This window comes from Lichenostomus cassidix, chromosome 5, assembly GCF_008360975.1.
Source record: "Lichenostomus cassidix isolate B80296 chromosome 5, HeHo_3.0, whole genome shotgun sequence".
In the NCBI taxonomy this organism is placed as follows: Eukaryota; Metazoa; Chordata; class Aves; order Passeriformes; family Meliphagidae; genus Lichenostomus; species Lichenostomus cassidix.
In genome coordinates, this window is record NC_139486.1 from 59,433,292 (window position 1) to 59,455,985 (window position 22,694).

The 22,694-nt window shown below is 50.8% G+C and overlaps 1 protein-coding gene across 1 annotated transcript in view; it reads right to left on the minus strand.

Annotated features, from left to right (window-relative positions):
- LOC146436832 (mas-related G-protein coupled receptor member A1-like) overlaps positions 1–18,347 on the minus strand; it is a 36,163-nt gene extending 17,816 nt beyond the window's left edge. Inside the window, exon 1 of the mRNA XM_085063279.1 lies at positions 18,291–18,347. Coding sequence (XP_084919405.1) covers positions 18,291–18,296 — 6 coding nt within the window. The 5' untranslated portion in view covers positions 18,297–18,347. The remainder of the gene's footprint in view (positions 1–18,290) is intronic.
- Positions 18,348–22,694: the final 4,347 nt, after the last annotated feature.

A 22,694-nucleotide genomic window follows, 5' to 3' on the forward strand; every position in this document is an offset into this window, starting at 1 on the left:
AATCCCAGGCAACACAAATCCAACAAACCCCTGCACCAAGTGTAACTCCCTTATGTGATGGGGCAGTCATGTTTCTTATCTAACCTGACACACAATAGTAAATAACATGTGCTATTATGAAGCATCCCTGGAAACTTGTAATTATTGAAAACACTCACTATGGGTAGTCAAATTAAAATCCTCAGGGGGACATCAGCTTAGGCTGCTGTGTCTGAAAAGACAGTATGTTTGTTTTGCCAAAGCAGGAATGTGGAGCATTTCAGACTGAGGGGGTGCACAAAACAGAACTAAAAAGGAACTAATAGAGCAGCGAATACAGACTCTTGAAAGCATCCCAAGACAGACCCAGACACCCTTAACTTCCTCAGACTCCCTCTATAAAAAAGTTATAGAACAGCTTAAAGAAACACTTCCTATTCCACCCTGAGGCGAAAATCTATTTATAGATCAAATGGAACGAATAGCACAAGCTCTAAATGTCAGCAACTGCTGGATATGTGGAGGTGCATTGACAACTGAGCTGTGGCCCTGGAGGGGAATTAGCCTAAGTGTCCCTGAAATTCTGTTGTAGAATAAAACCAGAATATCTAAAGAACACTGCCCTGAAGGGTGGATGCTAAATTCAGGAGTAATGGGCGAGAAATGCATTGGGAGAGAGGGTTGAGCAATATACAAAACCTGGGTAGGAATAACCCCATGTAAATTAACCCTATTCACAAATGTGTCCCACCGTTGGTGGTCACCAGAAACCCCTAAGGGCTATTGGAAACTGAGTACTCAGCCAAGCAAAAGTTGTAGCACCCGAAAAAACCTTATTCTGGTGTAACAGTAGCAATAATGACATTATCAGTCCTTTTGCAGGCATGACAGAATTACATAATTACTGGAACCGTAGCAGTGTTACTATGCTGTGGGATGCCCCAGATGGACTCTTTCAGATTTGTGGAAGAAAAGCTTATACTAGACTGCCCAAAGATTAGAGATGAGTCTGTACAATTGGAACCATTCTGCCAGGATTTTTTTATTGCCGAAGGCAGTAGGAAAAAATCTAGGTTTTCCAGTTTATGAGGACCTGAAAGAATAATAGAATATTATGGCCCACTCACCTGGACTCAAGATGGATCCTGGGGATACAGAACTTTAAAGTTTTAAAAACTTTAAAACAGAAGGCAAACATTGCACATTTATATGCTAAATGGGATAATAAGACTCCAAGCGGTGGTCAAAATTATTAGCAACAAAACAGCCTCAGCTTTAGCATTAGTCATGGAGCAGCTATCCCAAACCAGTGCCATGACTTACCAAAACCGTTTAGCCATTGACTATCTGTTAGCAGAAGAAGGAAGAGTATGTGGGAAATTTAATTCCTCCAATTGTTGCCTGCAAATAACTCGTAACAGTCAAGCTATACTTGATATTGCCACAGACATACAAAAGATTGCTCATGTACCAGTTCAAAAATGGGAAACAGTACTAGAAATTAATTGGTGGGATAAATTCTTAGGAACGGCTTGGTGGAAGAGACTAGGTATTTTCCCTTTGTATGCAATTGCTGGGTTAGTATTCTTTCCTTGTTTAACTCCCTGTTTTATCTGGCTGATCACAAGTGTTGTCCAAGGTATGCAGTTAGTCACCATGCCCACAGACCCAAGACAAGCTACGTCTGGACATGCCCAAAGCATAATGGTCCTGGAGAAACAAAAAAGCATCAGAGACCCTCTTGAAGAAGCCCAGTTAATCTGTAAAAGTTTCGAGTGTAATAATGAAGTTTGAATAAAAATTATGGTTCAAGCCAACATAAATTAAAAAAATAGAAAGAAAAGAAAAGAAAAGCAAGAAAAGCAAGAAAAGCAAAGCAAAGCAAAGCAAAGCGAAGCGAAGCGAAGAGAAGCGAAGCGAAGCGGAAAGGAAAGGGAAGGGAAGGGAAGGGAAGGGAAGGGAAGAGAAGAGAAAAGAAAAGAAAAGAAAAGAAAAGAAAAGAAAAGAAAAGAAAAGAAAAGAAAAGAAAAGAAAAGAAAAGAAAAGAAAGAAAAAGGAGGGATTGTGATAAATGAATGACTAGCGAATGTTGGCTTTTGCATATATGAATTTAACATTTGCAAGGAATAAGGCACTGTGTAAAGTAGCACTAGGATAAAACATAGTTAAGTAGAAACAAAGTTAGAGTGAATTATAACCATGTAATATTTGTAATATGCTAGAAATGTGGTGAGAAATACACGATAATAGATGTCTTTTAGGCTGATAAGCCACAAAGCCAGAGATCAAGACGCCCTGAAGGAATAAAAAGAAACAGACCTCATGCACACCAGGAAGTCTGTTATCTCTATTCACACCTCCCTGAGAAGCTGTCAGCCACAAGTTGAATTAGAGCTACAGAAGACTTCAGCCTTCAGCCCTGAGCCAAACCAGAAGGATGAATATGTAACAGTTACAGACAGTACTTAAGCACACATTAAAATGAATAGGGCGTGGGACTAAGAAAAAGGCAAACCTGCCACTCACACCTGGCCTTAAGTCTTTGTTCTCCTAATAAATGTTCAACATTATATATCTAAAAATGCCGGCTTGTGAATTTGATCATATCAAAAGGATCACCACATACAGAGAAAAGGGAGAGATCCACCTGTCTTTTGTGCTAGTCCATACACCTGGTCCCTCCTTGCAACCCACCTTTGCTCTGCCTTAATTCTTGTGGAGGCATGCCAAACTCCACTTGGCAGGCCATACATGCCAAGAGAGGAGTGTCCGAGGCACGGTCAGCTATGGAGGCAGGTTTTTCACAATAGTGAATAATGGGTGTCAGGGCAACAGGTTTAAAGCCTACCTCACATACCAGCTTTGGCAGCTGTGGCTAGCACAGGTCTTTCCCGTGAGAATTCTTCCGGTGTTTTATAAACAAAGATAAAGTTTGGATGTAGTTAAAAATGGTGTCTTGAGATTTGGACAGTTCAGGCCTGGCCAATCAGGCCTAGGGGGAGGTTTCTGGCTGACCAATCTAAGTGACCTCTTAAGAATCTATATAAGTTGGAATCAAATAATAAAAGTTCTCTTTTTTATGCTACGCTGAGAATCCGGGTCTTTTTTCTCTGCTAGCGGCTCAACAGCGACAGGCAGCACAAGGCCTTTGTTCTGTACGAGCTTTTGGCAGGTGCAAAGAACTCGTTCCATACCATATTTGGGACACACAAAGCATTCTCTGTGTAAGTCCTACACCTGTGGTTTTTGAAGAGAAATGTTGAGACAGAACTCGATTCTTTGATCAACACTTAGAGATGAGCAGTCAGCCCAACTGGACAATAGTTCCCAAGGAAATAAAGTAGTGTTAGAGCATGACTAATAGAGCTCTGCAGCCCTCCAGGAGGAACATTTGGGATCAGCAGCATCCAGACCCCCTCCGACCACCTCCACACCCCTCCTGACCCCTCCAACAAACCCCAGACCCCTCCCATCTCCCCCTGATTCCCTTCAGACCCCCCACCCTCAGGGCCCTCTTCCCCCGGGCAGTGCCCCACAGCCCCGCTCCTGCCCCGCTCCAGCCGGGAGCTCCGGCAGTGTCTCCGCTGCTCCCAGACATTCCTGCTCCTCCACCCCAATAAATGCTGCTGGATCCATCCTGCCGCTGCCTCTTGCTCCTCTCCGGGGGAAGCTGGGGGGCTGGACACTAAGGGGGGAAGCTCTGGAGAGAGGTGTCCCAGAAACATTCCCCAGAGCCTTATGGGGCAGCCTGGGGTGAGCATCCCATGGGGAGGGACTGGAATCTCAGGGCTGGAAATGGGAGAGATGGGAAGGACTGGAGGTGTGTGGGCTGCATGGGGGAGTGTGATGGAAGGTTGGGATGGGGGTGTGGGACATGGTGGGGCTGTTTGGAATGGGGTGGGACATAGTGGGAAGGTGTGGGCTGTGGTGGGGCTGGTGACCTCAGTGAAGCCACAGGGGGAGAGGTGATGCCCCTTGGAAAATGTGGTGATAAACAGAGGTGTCACCTGCTCCTGGAAGGGGGTGGCTGTACTGAGGATCACAGATGCCTACTCCCCTTGCAGATGCAGCATCTGAGTCTGCTGAGGGAGAACCCAAAGAAACGGCAGAGGAAGAATTTCTGAAGGCTAAGAGTCCTTTGCACCTGGCTCACAACACTAGAAAGAAATTATATTCGGGGGGATCTTTGCTGTGCCACTCAGAGAGCAGCTGGGAAGGGAATGCTGAGCCCCTGGGCCATCCTGCCCATGCCGGCTGTGCCGCTGCCATCCCAGCTCTGGGCACTCGGGATCATGTTTGCTGCAGGGAGCACAAGCCATGCCTGTGTCCCCTCCCTCCCTCCCTCCCTCCACCCCCATTCCTGGCTGGCAGCAGGAGCCAGAGGAAGGCAGCAAGTGCTGGCAGATGGGGTGAAGGCAGCTCAGGGTTCAGGATGGTGTTTATTGATATCAGACCGCAGTGGGATGAAGGAACCAAGTGCCAGGGGCATTTTTGGGATCACAGTAGTATGGGGAAGGTTCCTGTTGGGGGAATAGTGTTTAGGACCCTCAAGGGGGAAGAAAAGCCATGCTCCATTGTGCTCCCAGCAGAGCATCCCTCCCACACACTCCTGCTGTCTTCTCCTGCAGGAATACATCACAGGAGGGTGATGCTGTGGATATTTTTTTATCAGGTAACTTAAGGAAACCCTCAGCCACTGTGTTGGGGTCCTTCTGCAGTGCAGTGGAAGGGATCAACAGGCTCAGACCACTGTGTCCATGACAGAATCTTTGCTGCTGGCAGAGTTTTCTTCTGGCTCCTCCAAGACCCTCTGGAGGGAGAGCTCCCACACACTCCTGCTGTCTTCTCCTGCAGGATTACATCGCAGGAGGGTGATGCTATGGATATTTTTTTATCAGGTAACTTAAGGAAACCCTCAGCCACTGTGCTGGGGTCCTTCTGCAGTTCAGTGGAAGGCATCAACAGGCTCAGACCGCTGTGTCCATGACAGAATCTTTGCTGCCGGCAGAGTTTTCTTCTGTCTCCTCCAAGACCCTCTGGAGGGAGAGCCTGGGGGACCCCACAGAGCAGTGCCTCCCACAGCTCCCCACAGAGAAGTAGATGAAGGGTTTGATGCTGCAGTGGATGCAGGTGGACAGGAAAACAAGATGGCTGAAGATATAATTACTGAAGAGAGACAGTAAATCACAGAGGCTGGGAGGGAGAGCAGAGAGCATTACGAGGAAAATAACAATGTCGAGCCTCTTGTGTTGCTGCTGCTGGGAGCCATGCTTGGCCTTAATGAAGAGAGTTGTGCTGGACATGACCATGGTTGAAGCCAAGAGGGGAACACCTACAATGTACATGAAGATGAGAATCACAAGGAAATCATCATCTTCAGGCTTCTGGAACAGGGAAGTCAGCGTGGGAATGACAGTGATGGAGATGGCTCCTTGCATGGCACTCACCACCATTGACTGGCGCTGGCTACGGCGGCAGTGGCACCGGAGTGGGCAGAAGGTGGACCTGCACCTGTTGAAGCTGATGGCTGCCAGCAGGTACAGCCCCAGGTTGTAGAAGAACAGAAACATCTGGGAAAGCAACCTCTCGTACTTCATTGGCATGACTTCAGAGCAGGACGCAACCTTCATCAGGTAGAGCAGGGTGGAGATGATGATGAGGAGGAGAAAGGCGAAGTCAATGATTGCCAGGTGGAAGATGTAGACAGTGATGTGTAGTAGTGCAGCAGCCTGAGGCTGCTGATCCCGAGTCCCAAAATATCGAGTTGCACCCCGTACAAGCGGGTGCCTCTCCCGACAACATCTCCTGGGACTCGGAGGAGGCCAGGCTGTAGGCTGCACTCTCCCTCCCTCCAAAGTTTGTATTAAGTTTATTGGTTATAAGTTTGCTGTCCCCTCCCCAACTCCTCCCCTGTTGCCGCCTACCCCCAGAAAGTTCTGTTGCTACCCCGCTCTCATTGGTTCTGTGTACTCCCCTCCCAGTTTTACCTGATTTGCTCCCCGTGATGTAATCCCTTCCCCGGTTGGCCCCGCCCCTGATCTCCGCCCCGAGAAACCCCGTAGCCCCCCTTAAAAGGTTGTGTTCTGCCTGCGCTCGGGGCTGCTCAGCGGGCTGTTCGGCTCAGCAACCTGGTTGCTACGGAGACCCTTCTCATGCTCTGCACCGGGACTCCCCGCCGTGCAGCCTCGAGGGCTAGAGCGACGCACCTCCCCCGCCTGCTCTCCTTAATAAACTTGGTGCCTTGCTCGCCTTCACCCGCCTGGGACTGTATTACTCTGAGGGCATCCGGCCCCAATTCGTCGTGCTCGCGCGGCTGGCACTGGCCTTAGCGCCGGGGTCTCCTCGATACATTGGGCGACCCTGAGGCTTTCCCCACTGCCGCCCGGCTGCGGCTCGAAGAGTCCGGACCGCCTGCCCGGAGAGCCTGCGGGGTCCTTCCTGACCGTGCAGGAGCTCCGAAAAGCCCGTAGCGGCTAAGGCGCACGAAGCGGACACTACGTAACCCTTTAAGTGGCGCCCAACGTGTCCCTCCGAACCCTCATCGCCCTTTGTGGAGAGGAGTGGACATCGCCTGGAACATCGCCTGGACGTCGCCTCCGCGCGAGTGGCAGCGCCGCCTGATTTCAGGCGTGTGCTCCTCGCCAACCCGTCGCCTTGCCCCACCGGTGCCTCAGAGACCAGCCACCGCGCTTTGTTTTCGGGTGAGTTGGGCTGGGGAAGGGGTCCCTGGGCTCACCTTCTTTTATTAATTTCCCCATTCGTGGTGGTTGGGCTACAGTTAGTTTCTTTTACTCCCTCGCTTAAAGGGGCATAATGGGAGTAAAACTTACTAAACCCCAGCAGGATTTTTATGTTAATGTAAAAACCCTTTTACGTAGAGCCGATTTTCCGTTCTCCCGCCCGTCTTTGAAGCGTTTCGTTAAGTTTATTTTTTCTGAAATCCCCGATGTCTCCCCCTCCGATGCCACCTCGTATCCTTTTTGGCGTCGGGTGAGAGCCCTCATGTTCCAACCGGGTCTGAATTGGAATGACCCGAGGGTCTCTCAATTTTTTGGTTTACTTCATTTAATTTTCTTAGCTCTCCGTCCCTCCTTTTCTAAAGACGGCGCGGTTTCCCCTTACCCCTCTCTCCGTTCCCCCACTAACCCTAGCCCCCATCCTGCGCGAGATGACCGTGGCAGCCCAGAAAGCCTACCGGCGCGGGGTTCTCGCCAAGTCCCCGGCGCTCCCCCGGTCGTTTCTAGCCCCGCTCGGGAGGGTGAAGAGCGCGCGCCCCTCTCGAGCACCCCCGGTTCTGCCTTCCCTAACCCCGCTTTCCCAGTTGAGTCCTTCCCTGTAGTTCCCCATGCACCCCGCCATGTTAAGTTTAATCTCCCCGGGGAGCCACAAAAGGGCGGCGATCGGTGCCAAAATGGCGCCGACCGCGTGGCTTCCCCATCCCCCATTCCTGCTTCTTCTCCCTCGGTTTTCCCGCCATCCTACCCCGATCCCTCCCCCTGGGCGGTTCCTACATCTCCGTGCGGGCACACCCCCTCCTCGGCTTTCTCCGCCCCCGCGTCCAACCCCTTTTCCCAGCCACCTCCCACTTCCTTTCCCACACCTAAACCCCACCTATTCCTAGACTCCTCCCCGGATCCTTTGTCGGTAACCCCTCCCTCTGCTCCTCCCCTTCCAAACCCCTCCCTGGAGGCGGGTCTTCCGGGTTCCCACGGCTCCTCTTCCGGTCCTTGCCGGAAGGACGCCATCTTGGATGGTCCTCCCACGGTCCTTGACCGGAAGGAGGCCATCTTGGGTGCGTCCGCCGGCTCGGTCCCGAACGGGCAGCCTCTCGAATCGGAACCGGGAGACCTCCAGGCACCTTTCGCAGCCCCGGTTCAATTTTCCTGGACAAGCGGTCGCCCAAGGTATGAGCCCTTCGACCGTACCGTACTCAAGGACCTTGCCAAAACGCAAAAGGAGTTTGGCAGGGATTCAAATTACTTTAAAGCAGTCCTTCACGCCACACTGACAGGCGTCCCTCTAATCCCTTCCGACATTAAATTGGTCATGTCTTGCCTTCTTTCTCCTGTGGAATACCAGGAATGGGAGGAAGAATGGAAAAAACAAATTAAGGGATTAGAGCGGCTGCTTCCTGGGTACGGTACACCGAACGGCCCATCCTTTGATTTATTATTGGGCGAGGGGGAATATTTTAAACCCCAGAAGCAAGCGAGTGAGATCCCTATGGATGTCCTCGTGTCCTTGGCCGGTGCTGCTGAAAGGGTCCTTCTTGGTATCCCTCCAGGGGATGCCCCTACTGTTCCTTATTTGGAGATTTTTCAGGGCCCGGATGAGGCGTTCTCCATCTTCGTCGATCGTTTAAAGCAGGCCATCGACCACCAAGTGCCTAACCATGAGATCCGGGAACAGCTGTTGGTCGATGGGGCAATCACGCGAGCAAACACCATATGCAAAGAGATCATCCTTTCCCTCCCCCATGACCCGAGGCCGACCATCGCCCAGATGGTCAGCGCTTGCCGGCGGCTGGCCGCCGTGAAAGCACTTAATGCCAACACCTCGCAAGCGCTGGCCCTCCGCAGCCCATATGCCACCTGCAACCGCTGCGGCAAGAGGGGACACTACGCCGCGGACTGCCCCACGCCGGCAGAAGAAATCCCCAAATTTTCCCGTTCTCCTGCCCCTGCCCGCGCCCAGGTCCCTAACCCCTCTTCCCTTCGTAACCCTACCTCCCTCCAACTCCCCTCCCCTGCTGGCCAGGGAAACTGAATGAGCGGCGTGTGGCGCCGGCCGCCACGCGTCGCATGACCGAGGCCGGCCTTGACCCCGAGGATGACCCTTATACCAACATACATCCTGCTCGGGTCAAGGATGACACAACATTTCACACACACGGATTTTCCATCTTGCTTTTGACATGCAAATTTCCTAACATGACCATTCTTGTTTTACCAGATGCGGACAGTGGACCCGAGGGATTTACCATCCTCCCTTCCCTGACCAGAGTGGACCAAGATGGGGTCTTTCCAGTCCAGGTTTCCATCGCCGACCCCCCTCTTAGTCTCTTCAAGGAACAGGACGTGGCAAGGGTCAAAGTCGTGCCGCACACAGCTTCTTGCACGGACCACCCGCTCGTCGCCTGGTCGTGGTCGGTAGGACACAATAGGCCAATGCTCACTTGCGGCCTTTCCCAGGAAGGGGGAACTAGCGTCTCTCTTTCTGGCATGTTGGACACCGGGGCAGACGTCACGGTCATCTCGGCAGCGAGTTGGCCGAAGGCGTGGGCCAAGGAGCCCGTGGCGCACGCGCTAAAAGGTGTGGGAGGATACACTCCTGCGGAGCAGAGCTCTCGGCTCATTTCCATCGAAGGGCCTGAGGGGCGCATTGCCACCGTGCGTCCCTACATCATTAATGCAGGGATCAATCTGTGGGGGAGAGACACCATGTCCCAATGGGGGACCCGAGTTGAATTGGCTCCTGCTCGGGATTTTTCCTAGGGGTCACTGGAGAGCGCCCGACCCAGCCCTTGAATTGGCTGACTGACAAACCGGTCTGGGTCGAACAGTGGCCCCTTCCCATCGACAAATTAAGAGCGCTCGAACAGCTTGTGGAGGAGCAACTGGAGAAGGGGCACATCGTGCCCTCAACCAGTCCATGGAACTCGCCCGTCTTCGTTATCAAGAAGGCGGGAGGGACCAAATGGAGGCTTCTCCATGACCTGCGCAAAATTAATGAGGTCATTGAGGACATGGGGCCTCTCCAACCCGGATTGCCCTCCCCTTCCATGCTCCCGCGGGACTGGAAGATAGCGGTGGTGGACATCAAAGACTGCTTCTTCCAGATCCCCCTGCACCCAGCAGATGCGCCCAGGTTTGCCTTTTCAGTGCCTTCCGTCAACAGGCACCGCCCGATGCGTCGCTACCACTGGACGGTGCTCCCGCAAGGGATGAAAAACTCCCCCACCATCTGCCAGTGGTATGTCGATGGCATTCTGTCACCGGTGAGAGAGGTCGCAACAGAGTCAATCATCGTCCATTACATGGACGATGTATTGGTCTGTTCTCCTACCGAGTCCATCTTGAAAGCGACGCTTTCTAGAGTCGTGGGGGCTCTGGAAAGTGAGGGCTTTGAGATTCAGCCCGAAAAGGTTCAGGTGACAGCGCCGTGGAAGTACCTGGGTGCGAAAATTGATGAGCGGACAATTAGACCTTGTCCAATTAAAATTATTGATAATCCTTCCAACCTGCAGGAACTCCACCAACTGTGTGGCGCAATTAATTGGATTCGGCCCCTCATCGGAATCTCGACAAACGACTTGATCCCACTGTTTTCGCTCCTCTGCGGAGACCGCGACCTGACCAGCCCAAGGACCCTCACTCCGGAAGCGCGGGAAGTCATCACAAAGGTACAGAACCGCCTCAAAACGTGTCACGTTCACCGATGTGACCCCAAATTGTCCTTCAATTTGGCCATCCTTGGTAAAATGCCACACCTCTTTGGGCTCATCTTCCAATGGGATGAGGCTGATAAGGAGGACCGTCTCCTTATCATCGAGTGGGTCTTCTTGCCCATCTCATCCCCCAGAGTTTTGGTAACACCACAGGACAAGACGGCGCAGCTCGTTAGACGAGCGAGGTCCCGCCTGTCCGTCCTAGCAGGGCGTGAGTTTAAGTACATCCATGTCCCATTCGACGCTAAATCCTTTGAATTCACATTGGCAAGAAGTGAGGAGATGCAAATAGCCTTAGAGTCATTCACCGGCCAGGTAGTCACCTGGTACCCAAGACACAAAATCTTCTCTATTTCTCAATTCCAAATTGTCTTAAAGCGGGTCCAGAGCATGAAACCCCTCGATGCCGTGACCTTTTTCACGGACGGCTCAGGCACCTCAGGAAAATCGGCAATCGCCTGGTGGAACCCCTCGACTCAAAGTTGGGAGAGTGATGTCGAGATTGTTTCGGGGTCCGCTCAGGTGGCCGAGCTTGCAGCCGCCGTCAGGGTATTCGAGCGCTTTCCTGGCCCCTTCAATCTGGTAACTGATTCGGCCTATGTAGCGGGGATTGTCTCTAGGGCTGAGGACAGTTGGCTGTCCGGCTCCTCAAACCCAAAAATTAATTGCTTGGTCAAGCGGCTTCAAAAAGCCATTTCCCAGCGTGACCAACCATTTTATGTCATGCATGTACGCTCACACACTGACCTTCCGGGTCCCATCACGGAAGGGAATAGGATGGCAGACGCGCTCGCTGCGCCTGTGCATGCTGCCAACGTGCCTGATCGATTCCAACAGGCATCGTTGAGCCATGCACTCTTTCATCAAAATGTCCCGGCCTTAAGGCGCATGTTTGAGTTAACTGTGGACCAAGCCAAGGCCATTGTGGCGGCCTGTCCCCACTGTCAACCCCTCGGCATAACGTCAATGGGATCTGGAATCAATCCCAGAGGGCTTAACAGTGGAGAGCTCTGGCAGGCGGATGTGACCCATTTTCCTGAATTCGGACGCCAAAAATATATCCACGTGAGCGTTGATACCTTTTCTGGCGCGATCTTTGCCACCGCGCATTCGGGTGAGAAAGCGAAGGATGCGATTTCGCACTTCCTGCAGGCCTTCGCTGTCCTGGGTATTCCTCGGGAGATTAAGACGGACAATGGTCCGTGTTATATCTCCGGACCTCTGAGGAAATTTTTCCTCCAGTGGGGCATTTCCCATACCACCGGGATTCCTCACTCAGCCACGGGTCAGGCCCTGGTGGAGAGGGCTCATCGGTCCCTCAAGAGGGTACTTCTTCAACAGAAGGGGGGACCAGAAACAGAGTCTCCCGCAAATCGGCTGGCGAGAGCTCTTTTTACCTTAAATTTCCTAAATTGCTCCGATAGGGAGCCCGACCCCCCGGTGGTTCGCCATTTTGCGAACAGCAAGCGAGCCAAGTTGAAGGAGCGCCCCCTTGTCCTGGTCAAGGAACCAGACTCCCTCAAAATCGTCGGTCCCTTCCCTTTGGTCATCTGGGGGCGTGGCTACTGCTGCGTCTCCACCCCCGAAGGGCCGCGATGGGTCCCAGGCAAATTTGTCAAGCCCTTTCTCAGGTCAGGTCCCCTGTCGCCAAGACCACCGAAGAAGGACATCACTGAGGCGCAGTGGCGCCGGAAGAGGAAGGCCGCCACACCACCGCCACCATCTCCCAGGAAACTTCGTCCGCGTCAGCACAAGCGTTCCACCTCGCTTGTGGGCATCGTGTGTTGTGACCCTGTGCCAGCCACCCACTTCCCTTCCCCCTTTTCCCTATGGCCTTTCCTATTCCCCTTCACTCCCTCCCCAAAAACCTTTTGCTTACGCTAATATGTTTATGTTTGCTTCCCACCTGGCAGTTCCAGAATGCGCACCCAAGCCATCTCTGCGCTGCTGCTTCTGCTCTCCATCTGCAGTCCCGGGACCACGTGGGTCGTGAGGCAGCCATCCGCGAACGTGTGGGTAACCCTGGCCAAGGCAATGAAAAACGACAACCTTTGTTTGTCCACCGATGCGGTCCGGGATCCGCTCTCGTCCGCCTTGGTCGGAGCACCGGTCCAGGTAGATGCCTTCCCGCCGTCCCTCGTCTCCTTGTGGAGATCAACTTTTGATTTGAAAGGAAATTTTTATGAATTCTATAAGGACCGCCAATTATTCAAGCTCCCTCTTCCCATTCGTAACCCACTCCTCATGTGGCAGAAGTGGGCTATGAATCAGCCGAAGATGGACAAAGAGCCCCACGAATTTCAGTTAATTGGCTCTCTAAAAGCAAATGCATGTGTTCAATTCGATTATCAAACTCCTTATCCATCAGACAAAAAACTCTACCAGGGGCTGAGACAAGGCAATCCGAATTATCAAGCTGCTAATTGGTGTATCCATATTGCCCATGTAAAAGCGCCTTCGTCTCCTGATTGGCACAATCCCCACCCGATTCGGCTTCCTGAGGGACTTTTTCTTATCTGCGGGGAGCGCGCTTGGGCAGGCGTTCCCTCTCACCTTGTGGGAGGCCCATGTACCTTTGGCCATCTGACCCTGTCGACACCTAACATGACCCACCTTCCAGCGGGGGTCAACTATTCGATCCCAAATCGTTATATTGATCAGGATTGCAGCACCGAAATTTACCATTGGTCCAAAGGAAAAAGAATTGCAGTCTCTGCCTTCCTGCCTTGGGTTGCTGCAGCCAAGGCCTTAGGAGAGGTTGGCAACTTGGAGTGTTGGGTGTCGAAGCAGGCGAGGCTTACTTCAGAGGCCATTGCGGACCTCCTGAAAGATGAGCAGCTGACCAGGCAGGCCACTTTACAGAATCGAGCGGCCATCGACTTTCTCCTCCTTGCACATGGCCACGGTTGCCAACAATTCGAAGGTATGTGCTGCTTCAACATATCCTCCCAGAGCCGCTCCATCCACCAGAGGCTCCAGGACATGAACTCGCTCATCAACAACATCACATTCGAGTCGAGCCTCTGGTTCGAGAACACGGTCGACGGAGTGAAGAAGATCATCAATAGCACCATCTCGACCGTGGGAGGATGGGCCCACAAGGTCCTCAAGGGACTTGGACTGCCAGAGTGGGGAGCCACCCTGCTTAAAGACTGCCTTATCGTTTTAGTTGCTCTTGTGTTAATTATTGTTTCGTTTGCGCTTATTCGCCGGTATTTAGTTAATTATCTTCGTTCATTATTTAAAAAGAAAGGGGGAGGTGTAGTAGTGCAGCAGCCCAGGGCTGCTGATCCCGAGTCCCAAAATATCGAGTTGCACCCCGTACAAGCGGGTGCCTCTCCCGACAACATCTCCTGGGACTCGGAGGAGGCCAGGCTGTAGGCTGCACTCTCCCTCCCTCCAAAGTTTGTATTAAGTTTATTGGTTATAAGTTTGCTGTCCCCTCCCTAACTCCTCCCCTGTTGCCGCCTACCCCCAGAAAGTTCTGTTGCTGCCCCGCTCCCATTGGTTTTATGTACTCCCCTCCCATTTATACCTGATTTGCTCCCTATGACGTGTTCCCTTCCCCGGTTGGCCCTGCCCCTGATCTCCGCCCCGAGAAACCCCGTAGCCCCCCTTAAAAGGTTGTGTTCTGCCTGCGCTCGGGGCTGCTCGGCGGGCTGCTCGGCTCAGCAACCTGGTTGCTAAGGAGACCCCTCTCGTGCTCTGCACCGGGACTCCCTGCCGTGCAGCCTCGAGGGCTAGAGCGACGCACCTCCCCCGCCTGCTCTCCTCAATAAACTTGGTGCCTTGCTCGCCTTCACCTGCCTGGGACTGTGTTACTCTGAGGGCATCCGGCCCAATTCGTCGTGCTCGCGCGGCTGGCACTGGCCTTAGCGCCGGGGTCTCCTCGATACATTGGGCGACCCTGAGGCTTTCCCCACTGCCGCCCGGCTGCGGCTCGAAGAGTCCGGACCGCCTGCCCGGAGAGCCTGCGGGGTCCTTCCTGACCGTGCAGGAGCTCCGAAAAGCCCGTAGCGGCTAAGGCGCACGAAGCGGACACTACGTAACCCTTTAGTGATGGGCTTCCTGCGGATGGAGGATCCAAGGAGGGAGAGGACAACCCCATTCCCAGCCAGCCCACAGAGGCTGATGAGCAGTGTGACAGTGTCTATGGCCACTAGGGTGTCATGATGGGGACACACATACTGTTCTTCGGTGAGTGAGGCAGGAGGTGAGGACAAGGTTCTCATGTTCATGGATGGACACTGGGCAGGCAGTGGGATGTGGACCCCTGGCTGTCGTCAGAGTGGATGAGGAGTCAGTGCTTGGAGAATTCAGGGATGGACCATGCAGCTCCTCAGCAGCTCCCTGCAGCAGGAAGGATTCACTGGAGAGAAGTGAGATGTGCAGGGGAGGAGGGCAGTGGAAATGGTGGAAATTATGAGGGAGGTGGGAGGATTGGGATGTTCAGCAGGAGATGTGGAAGGGAAGCTCAGGGCAGAGGAGGGAGGAGCTGGGGAGGACACTGCAGTCCCAGGCAGAGGGTGGCAGGAACAGAGCAGCTGCTGGAGGAGAGGCAGGTGGGGTAGGGAGGAAGGAAAACATTGCACTGACCTGTTCAGTGTGGGGCAGCAGCAGGCAAAGGGTGTCTGTCCAGATCAGCACTGCTTCCTGGCATCTCTTGCTCCTTTTGGATCCATATGGTAAAGTGGATCCTCCCAGGTCAGTAATACAAAGGAAAACATCTATCTCCTGTGCTGGTGTCATTCTCCAAGACTTGGTGGAGTCACAGGAGACTCGGAAATTGCATCTTTGGCTATGTCAGAGCTCCATTTACTTGGGGTTATTTATCTTGGTTTTGTTTTTTTCTCTCCCCACAAAGGAATTGACTTTCATCAAAAACTCCAAATGAAAAATTTAGCTAATGGCTTTTCATTTCCTCCTCATTCGAAACACTCCTTCCCTGTAGAATGTCTCATTTTCCATCTGCCTTCCTTATCCCTACAGGTTTCTACCATTTCTCGTTTCTGTTCCCTGAGGGGTCATGGTCCCTCCAGCAGCAGAGGGATGCTGGTGGTGCTGGTGGTGCTGGTATGCTGGCAGTGCTGGCAGTGATGGGGAAGCAGCTGGGTGCTTCTCAGAAACAACTCCCTTTCTGGGAAGAGCTCTGGGATCATTGCTGAAACCTCCCCTGGGCCCAAGAAAGCACAGCTGACTCAAGAATTCCCATTTTTCCTCTGTAATGTAGACTCTAACAGCCCAAGGGAAGGACAGCAAAGAGTTCCTTGCAGCCAGGTTATCACCACTTAAAGCCAACATTAATTATTGCTAATGTCCTTAATGATGCAATGGAAGGTATTAGACACCAGATTTTGGATGTTGTGTTCCCCTTTCCAGCCCTTCACCAGCAGCTCCTCCTCCTCCTCCCAAGTCTGGGGACCTCTTGTGGTTGTTTTTACCACACCTTTGCCTGCAACAAGACCTGCCCCTAGACCAGATTGCTCCAAACCTCATCCACCCTGGCCTGGAACACTGCCAGGGATCCTGGGGCAGCCAGAGCATCTCTGGGATCTTGTGCCAGGGTCTCAGCACCCTCACAGGGAAGAATTCCTTCCCAATATTCCATCTCACCCTGTTCTCTGGCAGTGGGAAGCCATTTCCCCTTTTCCCATCACTGCAGGCCCTTGTCCAAAGTACCTCTCCAGTTCCTGGAGCCCCTGTAAACATCCCCAGCTCAGTGACCTCAGTGAAGCCACAGGGAGATGGGTGATGCCCTGTGGAGCCTGTGGTGACAAACAGAGGTGTCACCCTCCTCCTGAAAGGGGGTGGCTGTGCTGAGGAGCACAGACTCTCCCTCCCCTTGCAGCTGCACCATCTGAGCCTGCTGGGGGAGAGGCCAAAGCCTGGGCAGAGGAAGAACTTCTGAAGGCACAAAACCACCAGCAAGGATATCAGTAAAAACCGGATGTAATATTGAAGAACAGCACAACAAAGAACTATCCATGTGTGTGTGTGACAAAAGGACAGTGAGGGTAAGGATAAAAAGGAAAATGGCCTAAAAGCTTAACAGCACGCAAACAGAACAGAACTTATACCTTAAACTCAGCAATTCAGCAGAGGAATAACAATTAACAGCATTTAATCTTATACCTTCACTTTCCTAAAAGGCCTAATTTACTCACATATCTCAGGTACTTAAACACCTGAGAAAGCAGCATTTCTCCCACATTTCCATAGCAGATGGACACGTGTGTGCACACAGGCAGAAAGAGTCAGTGCAGGGTGAAAATACCCCTGAGAGAAATTCCCCTCAAAGGCAGTGAAGTGCTCAGTCTGGATTCTTTTGCATCTGCAGAATGGATGAATGGTTGAGCCTGGAGCAGTGTGGGGATCAGCCCAGGATCAATAGGTGTTTGGGGATCCCCCAAGTGCAGCAAACAAGTGAGTTCCTGGCTCGGGGAGGCCCCACTGAGAGGGAGGCTCTGGTCAGTGCTGCTGGGGCCCAGGAGAGCTCCCAGGGTCTCCTTTTGGACTGCTGTTTATAGGCCCCAAGAGATGGGCTTTAGTCACAACCATGTTTCACCAGGCCGTACTTCATGTCAGACACTTTCTTTGGGAGTGTAAGAACAGGGATGTTGCGCCATTCAGACAAGAAAACCAGTTTCCAAGGGTATTCCTAAAAGCCAGGAGCTTGTTGGAGAGCAGCATTTCCTGGGAGCAGACGGAGTTTGTGCTCAGCTCCAGAGCAGCTGAGCCCAGGGGCTGCTCCTCAAGGCTGAGGCCTCAGGAGCATTTCTGAGATGCCAGTGCAGCCTGGAAAGGGGAAGGGGATGCAGCAGCACAGGGAGGGTGATCCTGTGGATAGTTATTAATCAGGTGGCTCAAGGAAACCCTCAGCCACTGTCCTGAGGTCCTTCAGCAGTGCAGGGGAACAACAGGCTCAGACCACCGTGTTCATGGCAGCGCCATTGCTGCAGGGAGTGTTTTCTTCTTGCTCCTCAAAGACCCTCTGGAGGACCTCCCTTAGACACTGCTTGGAGAAGTGCCTCCTGCAACTTTCCATGGAAAAGTGTCTCTTCCAGCTCCCCATCAAGAAGTAGATGAGGGGTTTGATGGTGCTGGTGATGCAGGTGAGCAGTAAAACAACCTGGGAGGACACAACAGTGTAGCCGAGCTGCTGCAGGAAATGCCAGAGGCTGAGGGGCAGATTGAAGACCACAGTGAAGAAGATGGCAACACGGAGTCTCTGGCGTTGCTTCTGCTGGAAGCCATGCTTCAAATGAATGAAGAGGATTGTGCTGGAAAGGACCATGGTTGTAGCAAAGAGGATGAGGTACAGGGTGTACAGAGAGATGAAAGCCACCCGGCAGTGCTCCTGCTCGTGTGACTGGCACAGGGAATTCACTGTGGGAGTGACAGCCATCATAGTTAAGAAGAAGACCCAGAACAGGACATTCATCACCACCCAAAACAGGTGCCCAGGCACTTTGCAACTGCAGCAAAGTGGGCAGAGGATGGACCTGCATCTCTCAATGATGATGAATGCCAGCTGTAACAGCCCCAAGTCATAGCAGAACAGTGACAGCTGGAGAAGCAAGCTTGAATACTTCAGGGGCACGAGAGCAGAGCAGGACACATCCTCCAGCAGGAAGAGCAGGGTGGAGGGGACCATGAAGACAAGGAAGAGGAAGTCAGTGATGGTCTGGTAGAAGAGGAAGTCGGTGATGGGGTTGAAGTGGAGGAACCAGAGGACAGCCCCATTCCCAGCCAGCCCACAGAGGCTGATGAGCAGCATGACACTGTGTATGCCCACGTTGGTGGCATCAATCCCGCATGAATCTTCTTCAGTGGGTAATGGGGGAGGTGGGGACACAGTGCTCACCTCCATGGATGGACACTGGGCAGCTGGTGGGATGAGGCCCCTGGCTGTGGTCAGAGTGGATGGAGAGTCAGTGCTTGGAGAATCCCAGAATAGACCATGCAGCTCCTCAGCAGCTCCCTGCAGCAGGAAGGATTCACTGGAGAGAAGTGAGATGTGCAGGGGAGGAGGGCAGTGGAAATAGTGGGGTGGGAGAGGGAGGTGGGACGGTTTGGATATTTATCAGGGGATTGGCAAATAACATAGTAAATAAAAATATTCAGCTCCCCTGAAGGTTTTCAAAGAAGTGGCCAAAAAGATAAAAGAATGAAAAGGTATGGACACAGGATGATAAACGTGACTGGAACCAGTGGAGAAACAGATAAGGAGGCTTCCAGTGGTTTTGGGGCATGTTCTGTAAGAAGAAGCAACAGCGCATGGCCAAAGGAAAAGTTCAAGCAAGGTCGCCTGTAATATTGCAGCATTCAGTGAATACAACCACCAGAGACCTCTCTTAATGAACCTCCAGGACCATTAAAGGATTTCCAGGAGGAGGTGGATGAATGGAAATTAGTTCTAGGAAACAGATGTTTAGGTATCAGATAAGAGACATGTTTTAATGCCTCTGTTTGGTTATAATGGATAAAAACCCCGTTGAAAAGTCTCACTGCACACAGAACAAGGAGAAATCCTTCCATGTGTCCTTCAGAGGTGAAGAATTCCTGCTTCCTAGTGTTTCACATTGTGTTAGAATGTTTATTCCTTCCCATTTTGGGATTATTTCTGGTGAAACCAGGTGGGAGAACTGCCTGATCTCATGTGAAACCTGGGTTGTTCCTCCAGAGATTGTGTGCCAGCATGTGGACTTTCCTGGAGAAAACCAGTGATTCTCCTGGATTGATTTGGGACACAGTTTTGACATTTTGACAATGAGGCATTCTTTCTGCTGTGGGAAGCCTGCCCATATAAGATGCCTTCCAAAAGTGGTATTTTGGAATTTGATATTTTGATATTGGCTTATTGTGCTCATTTGGAACTTGATATTCTGGTAGTTTGAAACAAAATTATTTTGGTATATTGAAACTAGTCTTTTTTATACTCGGTGGTTTTCGAGTTTTTTGTAACTTAGTTTTTTGGTGTTTTGTAAGGTGGTTTTTTTTTTCTTTGGTAACCCAGGTTTTTGGTATTTTTGTAAGCAGTTGTTTTGGCATTTTGGAACATGGCTTGGTTTTTGGTTCTGCATTGTTGGTTTGGTTTTTTTTGTTTTGCTTTTGTTTTTCGGATGTTTTGGTGGGTTTTTTTGTTTTTTGTTTTTTGTTTCGGTTTTGGCTTATTTTTTATGTTGGAACATGGTTGTTTTGGAAATTAAATCAGTTATTCTGTCATTATGGGTTCAGGTCAATCTAAAGGCATTAAAAGGGATGGTATTTAAAAAAAAAAACACCACTTGTATGTACATTGAAACATTGAAGGAAGATTGGTGGATCCTCTGGTGGAACTGCTGCCAGGGAGAATTTAATTTAATATTTTAATCAACAGCAGTCTTTGTATGGATTAGAGTTGGGGAAAAAGTGGCCACAAAATGGTACCTTAGACAATAATATTTTTTAGAACTGATGTTCTTCTTGTGTTGAGGACAAAATGGGATGAATTGATGGATGCTGAAATGTTTTTCCCTTGGAAAAATCACTGTGAATAGCAAAGGGATTGTAGTACCTTTGGATCCTTTTGGTTTGCCTATAGAGAAAGACAACATGGAGAAAAGGATTAAATGTTGGTGTTTTGTGTGTAGCATGGGACAAGTCTGCTCTAAGCATTTAGATGGTTAAGGAAAAAAAGCTTTAAAATTGAGTTGCAAAGTCCTGTGCAGAGGAGTGAGAAGGCTAGCTGCAGGATTAGATAAGAAAGCAATAAATATAAGAGGAGGTTTGGGAGGAGAGTAAAAGTCTCCTGGCTCCTCTTTTCCTAGGATAGTCCTCAGATGATATTAGAATAAAACTCCAGAAAATCCAGACAACAGAGGGGTTTGAGTGTTTTGATATGAGTAAACTCCTTTTTGTTGCATGGATAGGATGTATGAATTGAAAATAGAAAAAAACCCAAGCAGGAAATAACTAAACAGAACTAAATAGAAAATGAGAGCAGAAAGAAATCAGCAAAGGACTCTCACCGCTGGGTGGCAAGGGAGAGTCTCATGGCAGGAGAAGTGTTTGAGTTCCTCGAGCTTCATTAGGAAAAGTGGGAACAAATCAACGTGGATATTGTAAAAAGTATAGAAGGGCAAATGTCCTCAGGTAAAACCCAGCATTTCTGCAAACCCTCTCAGGGCAATAGCAGAGGATTTGTGAAGAGGGACCAGATGATTCTTCCCCAGCAGAGGAACTGAGGAATGAAAAACAGGATTTTTGGTAGGGCCAGGAGCTGGTTATTCAGTAATAAATACTCTGCAAGGGGAGTTAAGGAATCACTTTATCACAGTTGTCAGTGCCATCAGTACTCATGAAACGTGCCCCTTTTCAGTCCAATTAAATTCACATTGAAATCCCTGAAATCCCTAAATATGTGTAATATGTTCAATGCTTATGATATGCTTATGAACATATCAATAAATATGTTCAATTTTTATGTTACAGGAACTGACTTCCCAATCTGAACCTACTCCAAGGAATATTAAGGATCCAGTAATCTCCATTGTGTCGGCCAGTGAGATTCCTGGGAAATCAAAGAGTGGAACTTCTAAGAATCAAACTAAAATCACACACAGGCCTGGTAAGACATGACCAATATCCTTGAAATTTGAAATATTGAAAGGGATTTTTAGCAATTGATAAGATAGAATGGTAGCTAACTCATATACACTCATAATCATGCAAAAAACATCCCCCAGTAAGAAAAAAAAATATTTTAATGGTTCACTGGAAGAGATTTAAAGGATGCCTTTTTCTGCACATGTCTAAGCCATGAACACCAGGAACTATTCACATTTAAATGGGAAAATCCACAGGTAAGTCTGTATTTCCACAAGGATTTAGAAATAGCCCCACAGTTTTGGAGAACCAACTGGCAAAGGAATTACAAGAACAGTAGACCTTTAAACTGCAAGATGTTCTGTTACAAGATGTTGATGATATTCTGCTGGCCACCAAAACTAAAGAACAGTGCTGAGACCCAACTGTTGAATTGTTAAACTTTGGAAGATTAAATGATTACAGGGGATTGGGAGAGAAGGCCCAAGTGATGAAGAAGACTGTGAGCTTCCTGGATTTTGAAATTCTCCAAGGCTAAAGGATACTAAGCACAAGCCATGAGCTGTAAGAGAATTGCATGTTTTGCTTGGAATGGCCGGGTGGTGGATCAGGAATTTCAGATTACCAGTCCACCCTTTGTATGGATTTTTATAACTGCCCATAAAGATTTTATTGTATGGACTGATGATGCCTGGGCTGTGTTCAAACACCTTTAGAAAGCACTAATGGGAATCTGTCTTTGGGCTTGCTAGATGCCAGGAGATCTGAAGATGCTGCAAAAAAGGTCATCCATGTTTTGGTTCTGCAACAGGTGATCTGTGCACCAGATATTAAGTCAGAATAAAGTGCAAAAGATTGTCAGTTAATTGAAACATTGTAATCTAGTTTTCGCCCTGGTGGATGGGCAGTCACCGCTGCTGGATAGTAGTTCCCGAGGAAATAAAGCAGAGATAAAGCATGACCTATGGAGCTCTGCTGCCCTCCAGGGGGAATATTTGGGATCAGCAGCATCCAGACCCCTCCGACCACCTCCAGACCCCTCCTGACCCCTCCAACAAACCCCAGACCCCTCCTGACTGCCTCCAACAACCTTCAGACCCCCCACCCTCAGGACCCTCTTCCCCCGGGCAGTGCCCCACAGCCCCGCTCCTGCCCCGCTCCAGCCGGGAGCTCCGGCAGTGTCTCCGCTGCTCCCGGCCATTCCTGCTCCTCCACCCCAATAAATGCTGCTGGATCCATCCTGCCGCTGCCGCTTGCTCCTTTCCAGAAGAGGCTGGGGGGCTGGACACCAAGGGGGGAAACTCTGGAGAGGGGTGTCCCAGAAACATTCCCCAGAACCTTATGGGGCAGCCTGGGGTGAGCATCCCATGGGGAGGGACTGGAGTCTCAGGGATGGGAATGGGAGAGATGGGAAGGACTGGAGGTGTGTGGGCTGCATGGGGGAGTGCGATGGAAGGCTGGGATGGGGGTGTGGGACGTGGTGGGGCTGGTGGGAATGGGGTGGGACATAGTGGGAAGGTGTGGGCTGTGGTGGGGCTGGTGACCTCAGTGAAGCCACAGGGAGAGGGTGATGCCCCTTGGAAAATGTGGTGATAAACAGAGGTGTCACCTGCTCCTGGAAGGGGGTGGCTGTACTGAGGATCACAGATACCTACTCCCCTTGCAGATGCAGCATCTGAGT